The sequence below is a fragment of the Apaloderma vittatum genome, unplaced genomic scaffold, assembly GCF_000703405.1.
Source record: "Apaloderma vittatum isolate BGI_N311 unplaced genomic scaffold, ASM70340v1 scaffold27524, whole genome shotgun sequence".
NCBI classification, from domain to species: domain Eukaryota; kingdom Metazoa; phylum Chordata; class Aves; order Trogoniformes; family Trogonidae; genus Apaloderma; species Apaloderma vittatum.
The window spans coordinates 30,111-37,014 of record NW_009712541.1 but is presented as its reverse complement, the minus strand read 5'-3'; the positions used below and the strand labels follow the sequence as shown (position 1 = coordinate 37,014).

General features: G+C 38.5%; 1 protein-coding gene across 1 annotated transcript; it reads left to right on the top strand.

The window, feature by feature from the left end:
* Positions 1–311: 311 nt before the first annotated feature.
* On the top strand, positions 312–2,468 carry TMEM159 (transmembrane protein 159; the record flags this gene model as incomplete). The annotated part of the gene is made up of 4 exons (XM_009868042.1): positions 312–450; positions 1,361–1,529; positions 1,935–2,073; positions 2,381–2,468. Coding segments are annotated over 4 exons (535 nt in total), but the record flags the coding sequence as incomplete, so codon positions are not given.
* Positions 2,469–6,904: the final 4,436 nt, after the last annotated feature.

Below are 6,904 nucleotides of genomic sequence, written 5' to 3'. Positions count from 1 at the left end.
TGGGAGCGGGCAGGCAAAGGCTGCCCTATGGACAAAACAGCCGTGCAAACACAGGGAGAGCATAACACACGTCGGCAGAGCATAAACCAGTAATATCGGCACGGTGGCTGTTCAGATTTACAGGCTTTTAACCTGCTGCTGCTCAGGGCCTCCTTAGCAACAACAGATCAAATGGGGGGGCGGGAAGGGAGGTTTTTGAGCTGCTGTTGCCTTTAAGCTGTCACAATTCGGTATGTTCAGAGCGTTGGAAAGCATTTGGGCTTTACATGCAGAGTTTTGAAGCCTGTGATTAGTTGTACCTTAATTTTAAGGGAAATCGGATGGCTGAGTAAGAAGTGGTCGTTCAGAAGATTGACGATCGTGGCTGAGGATTTCAGCGTGTCTAAAGAAATGGAGTTGGTACAGAAGCTGTGGCGGTCTGCGATGGAGAACATGTACAGCAACTCAAATGTGGGTCTGGGTTATAACTTTTAATAGCTTTCATAAAGATACTCCTTCCATAACTCTTGGAATATCACACCCCAGTTTATTTAAATGCAATTTCAAAACTTTGGGAGGCAGGAGATTGGCACTCCTGGATTTTTAAGTGAGCATTGAGAAGCCAGTAGGAAGGGTTGTCCTCCCATGCCTCCAGCAACCAAGAAAAAGGGAAGCCTGTACTACATTTCTATGTTTTTGTGCTGTAAGCTTTTGAGATAGTAAAATGGCATTTTAATGAAATGATTGTGCTGCTCTAAAAAGAACTAAAACTACAATGCATATTTCCTTAAGGAACGGGAAATGTCTCTACTACAGTAAAATTTCAGTGCATAGATATGACTGCCTCTGTAAAAAGCTGAGTAGTTTCTACCAGTGACACTAGAATTAAATTCCTAAACAACTTTGTCATACCGGCGTGTCTGCACTGTACTTACGCTGAATAAATAAGCAGGTTGCAGGTGTCACTGAGGCATGGAAAAATGAAAAATAATCTTTAAATGTTACAGTATTTTTTTTCTTTATAAATACAGTTCTCTAGATCACAATCATAGTTGTTGAGACCCCACTAAAATCTCTGCAGCTAAACTGATTCAGTTTTTCATTTGTTTTCAGGTTTTTTGGCGTTTTGTTCGTTTACCTTTTGATGGAACTAGGAATTTCAAGATAAACATGTCTGTTAGTAGAATTTTATTTGCTGTGAAGCTATCTAAATTTGCAGTAAGTCCTTATGCTTTTGAAATACGGAGGCAACAGCTCCCCTCTGTCCAGGCTGCAAACTTACAAAAAGATGGTACCTGTAGTTCACTAAAGTAGCAGTGATCTTTAAAAGTTACCTATGATGAGATAAAAACAATCTAAAATACTTTTCTTTCATTCACAGGTTGCTGCATTTAAGAATTCTCGTCTTGGCCGGTACTTAGATGACCGTCCTTTCATTGCTCTAACACTCCTGGTGTTCGTTGCAGTGTCTGCTGTTCCTGTTGCCTTTTTCCTCATTTTTGTTATTACAACAGCCATAATGTCCTGTATCAGTGTGATGGTCATGGAAGGTATAGTATCCATGCATGTATGTACTTACTTCCTTTTAAGGCATGATGTCTTTTCTTTTTTTTCTTCTTCCTTCTGAAATTCCCAGTTCAAACAACTGGGGATTTCTCTACGTAGTCCTTAGGTCTCAGCAATAGTGAAACTCTTAATAGTAATGATAATAGTAATCTGATTAAGTGTAGCCTATACAAGGGAAATCCTATTTCCCTGTCTCATCTCAGCCACCAGGATACACCTAAACCAGTTATCTTGACCCTGCCTAGCTTTTATAGAGGCTAGCTAGTTGATTGCAGAAGACTATTTTCCCAAATGGTTTGGAATTGGGGTTGTGGTAGAATGTCAGGTCTTGTATATAATTTACGTGTATACAAACTTGTTTAAGTAACAGAATTATTTTCTTCCATTAGGTTTTGTAATAACTGTAGGTGGCATATTCCTCCTTTTTGTGCTGTTTGGCCTGGGTGCACTTTCAGTGGGAGTTTCAGGAATACTGAGTGGTGCTTACATGGTTATTTCAACTCTGGTCAACCGCCGGTACTCTTCAAAGTGAGTATTGATCTTGCTTTATGCTTGGATTTCAAAACTCTGCAATTGAACTATTGCATTGATCACTTCATTTATTCTAAGTGAGCTACTGTTGCTTAGTTTAACAAGTGTTTCTTGAATGCTAGAGCAGGTAATATCTGCTCTTTTTATGTTCCTATTTGAGAGAAACTCTGGTAGACTTGCAGTGGATGTTCAAGTAGTCTCAGACAGGTTTACATCTCACATCGCTGAGCTTTTTTGAGCAAAATGTCAGAAGACAATAGACTTACAGAAGAGGAGATTGTAAAAGCTTTCCTCCTTTATACAGGGGTCCAGGAAAGAGAGAAGAAGCTAGCAGAAGTTCATTACAGAAGAGCGCTCCTGCATTGGATCTTTATGCCAGTAATGGAAAATGAGTAAGTGGGTTTCTCCCCACTTCCTTCATAGGCGCTTAACTATAGTACTATGACTTTGCAATATAATTGTTTACTTGTTGCGCGTTCAGCCTTTGTGCACTCCTTATGGGAACTCAAGAAAACCAACATGCATCTTATATTATCTCTGCAAATCTAATATTAAGAATAACCATAAAGCAGCAGTGCATTGCATTATTGAGTTTACATGCACAATGCAACGTTCCACAGAATTTGGTAAAGGGATGTAATAATAACTGCTTACTGCCAAGTCACTGAAAGAAAGGGCAGGTGGGTATCTGACTTGTGATTTGCTACTGAAGTTCTGGATGTATTGTCTTTTGAAATGCATCTGCAGTGATTATTTGATACATAAATGGCAAAGCTCAGAACACCAGAAATGTGTTTTGAATGTTAAAAAATATTTTTTAAGCCTTAACAGCCTTTGTTAAAATAGTATGAGTGTACCATGCTAATGCTTTGTATTTATTATGTGAGGAAAATCGAGTTTTATCATATGTTAAGTCATGGTATAAGCTTTTATATACCTTTAGGTGTTGCATTATTCTGAAGGGATATTTTCCTTGTTCTCATTGCCTCATCACATCTATGTATGTGGTTAGGACTTGCATTTTGTGATACTCATTTAGGTATTTAAATTGCCTGTCCTGCTTCTCAGTTGGGAGTTCTTGTATGTTACTCAAAACTTTATTTTTTGCAAATGCTATAATATTTTTAAGCGTTAAGAAAGTATCTCAGTTTAATAAAGTCTTGTTTGTTTAACCAGGTTGTCTCATTTAGATTAAAAATTTCTTCAGATCTACTTCTGGGAAGGCTACATTTGGAGATGAATTTTTCTCCTTGGTTACTGTTAAAGTATTTTGGCTTGCCAATGTTGCTAAGCCACAAACTGCAGGTTACTCCCCTTCTCATGCCTGTAAAGGAAATGCAGAATCCTAAGGATTAAATTAGTGTTTAACTCCTCAAATGGGACCTGAGAATAGTCTATGAAGGGCTCTGGTTTTTACAGAACTCCAGTTAAACGTGAAGGATTTACAGAATAGAGACTCTAAGAGATTTCTTTCATATAACATATTCATAAAATTCATAAATATATTAATAAAATTGTAGTAGATATTTAGGAAATTAAATGTTTGAGGTTTTCAGTGCATCAAAGCTGTATCTTAACCAGAATTTTTTAGCTGCCCTTTGATAGCATAGAAGTGATATGAAGGAAAAAATAAACAGGAAGAGTACTTTGTCTTCTTTCCTTATAAGGAAAGCTAATGCCATGATACTGTTCACATGACCTACAGTGTGGAGACCCACTTGAAATACAAACCAAAGATTTAAAATTAATATATGTACATAGTTTTTTGTATTACTGGTATCTCCATTTTAGGATCAGACCTGCAGAAAAATAGAATGCTGTTCGTGCCAGTTGTGTGGTGCTGCACCGTGATGTGTGTCACAGCCATAGGTAGAACCTAGAAGTAAATTGCAGAGTGCATGGCCCAGACTGCAAAAAATCCAAAGATACTGGTGTTTGCAAACAACAAGACTCCCAGGTAGATAGCTCGTCATGGGCTCTGACATGAAGGAGATGTCTTGCACTGGCTGGGAAATGGAATACATTATCTCTGGTGCAAATAGACTGGTGCCTGCTTTTAGAGAGCTGCAAAGTACTGAAATAGGAACTATCCTTAACACTGGCAAAAAGTGAGCCTTGAAATAGGGTCATTTCAGAATCCTTCACCTAATCACTGACCCCCATCATAGGATACAGTCCGAGTCTAATTTTACTTTCCAAGTCTTACTTGTTCTAGGCAGTAATACCTTCAGTCTAGGAGTTTGCTAGCTGCTAGAAGCAGACTAGTAGTTATGAGGGAAATAAGGCAGAAAGTAATGTGACTTGATTATAACACAGTCAATACCTCATTTAATGTGTTTTGCCTGTTCCACATGCTGAACTGCTATAATTTCAAATACGCCTTGAAAGCAAATCCCTTGTTTGTCTTCTCTTCTGTCAGTCTGCCTAAAACATATACATAACTATTACTGTCCTTGAGACTTCAAAATTAATTGAAATGGAAAAAGCTCTTCACAGGAGGGAAATAATTGCATTGTTTATCATCCGTGCTGCAACTTACCAGGCACAGCCAGAAAATACTAGCTCTCTGCATAGTTACTCACACAGCTTATACCTTTTAACTTTTAAGATGACCTTGCTTCAAAATCCAAAGAGATTAACCCAAATCTCTACTTCTAACTTTAAGAAAACATGGTTCATTACAGAATTATATGTATGGAGATACATAATTTAAGCTAAGTGTGCTCTCAGTGCTGGCTACCCATCATTTTGCTTAGAGGATTTTATTTACTTTCAGGTCACACCTGCCTTGCCAAAGCACAAGGTCATTGCTTAGTCTATCAGTAGATCCTGATCACTGCCTTTAGCACTAAAAGGAAATACACTTGCAGGGCGAGCAGAATTTCCTTTGCTGCCGTGCAAGTGTCCTTCTTTTGCTACCATCTCGGTGACAGGTGCCACCTCATTACATCCTGCCATCACTTTTGGAGGTAGTGGCACAGAGAGCAGAGAAGCTGCTTCTTAACCCACATTAACAGCTTCTTCTGATGCTTGGAGCAGTAGTTTTCTGAGCAGCCCCACCAGTCACCAAAGAATTAGCAACCTTTATTCTTTCAACATAAAACCGCAAAAATTTCTTCATTACATCTAATCTAAATCTACCTTGGTTCAGTTTGAAACAGTTACCTCTGATCCTAATAAAGAGTCCCTCTGCTTCCTTCCTGAAGCCCTCCCCTTAACATGCCAGAAGGCTGCCATGAGGTGTCCCCAGTTGTCCAGTAAATATTCCCAAATATATTGAAATTAACAATAAACCACACTAATTTGTTCCCAGTCACTGACAGTTCTGTTTCTTCTTGTTACACAAGATAAACAGTAGCTGTCACAAAGTCACCAAGCTTCTCCACAAAGTAATGATTAGATCCTATCTACACTAAAAACCCCCCACCCACAAAAAAAAAGAAGTTTCTTATCATTACCAGTGTATTGCATGCCTGCATATCACATGGTATTTCTTCAGCTGGCAGCAGGACTTCAGCAAACACACATTTTAAAGAATATTGCTCAGGTTTAAAACCTGATTAAAGGCGCCTTGGTTTTCATGTGCCTGAGTTTTGAAAGGATTTGACAGTAGCAACCACTAAGAATCATTCTCTGACAATCAAGCCTCTGTTGCATGTGGCAACCAAAAGTCATTGGTCTTTAGTTTTAAAACACTATTAATCTACTAATAGCAGGCACTTAAATACAGAAAAAGCAAGGGTTCTGCACACTACCATTTTAAAATAACATTTACCTCTGTGGTAGATCAAATAAAAGCTGCTTAAAAAGTGCTTTTGTATTTTAAGATATCATGAAGGGAAGACTAAATTCTTTATCAAGAACACTCAGTTGCTAGAACACACAACCTACTTTATTTTTCAAAAACTGAAAGTTAAGCTTCATCAATAGCTTGATTTATTCCTGCTCCTATAAAGTAACCAAACAAACATCAACACTGCAAATGAAGAAACATACCTATGATTATTTATATGTAGTGTAATTTTATATGCAGTCAGTGATGTGGGTGCTCTTTATCTCCACATCTTTAGATTTCCAGGAGCAGGGTTTTTTTAAATGGCATGATAATCCAACAAACAACTATTACAAAACCATCTAGTCATCTATCTCTGAGGCAAGGCTGTCTCCAAGAGCTTTTCAGGAGGCACTTTCAAAGACAGAGCAGTAGAACTCTTACACCCATCTTAAGTGACACCACTCAATACTTTATAGAACAGCTCATATGCAGATACACAGCTGAAGGGATCTAGTCCTTTCCCCTGAATTTATTTTATACCCTCATCTTTTGCTAAGGGAGTAGGCATTGCTTAGTAAGATCAGCAGACACTGAAGCAAGTGAGTTGATTCTAGTTCAGTCTGACTCCACATGAACCATTTCATTCTGCATTTTTAATTGATTTTTCATTATGTAATTCATTTTGTCATCAGCAGTTACCAGAACCTAAAGCTATGAATTCACAGTTGCCAGCAGGTAAACATGGAAGTTTCACTCCTGCTGCCCTGACCTTTGCATGTTTATTACTGTCATTTCAAAGCTTCTCACCATTTCTTTTTAGTAAGAGCTGCTTTCAGTGCTGTACTGTCTCCACATTAGCATAGTTTGATACGAATGTGCCGAAGAAGTAAAACCAGGTCAGCATAGACTGGGTAGGTGGTTTTACTGGAGACAGTAGCAACAGAGCACTTGATCCCTTTTCATTCTGTCACGTGCACTTGACCTCAGCAGTCTAACACAAGGGAAAGCACAGTCAGTAGGGAGGGCAGCTGTGCTCAACAGCAGCACACTCAT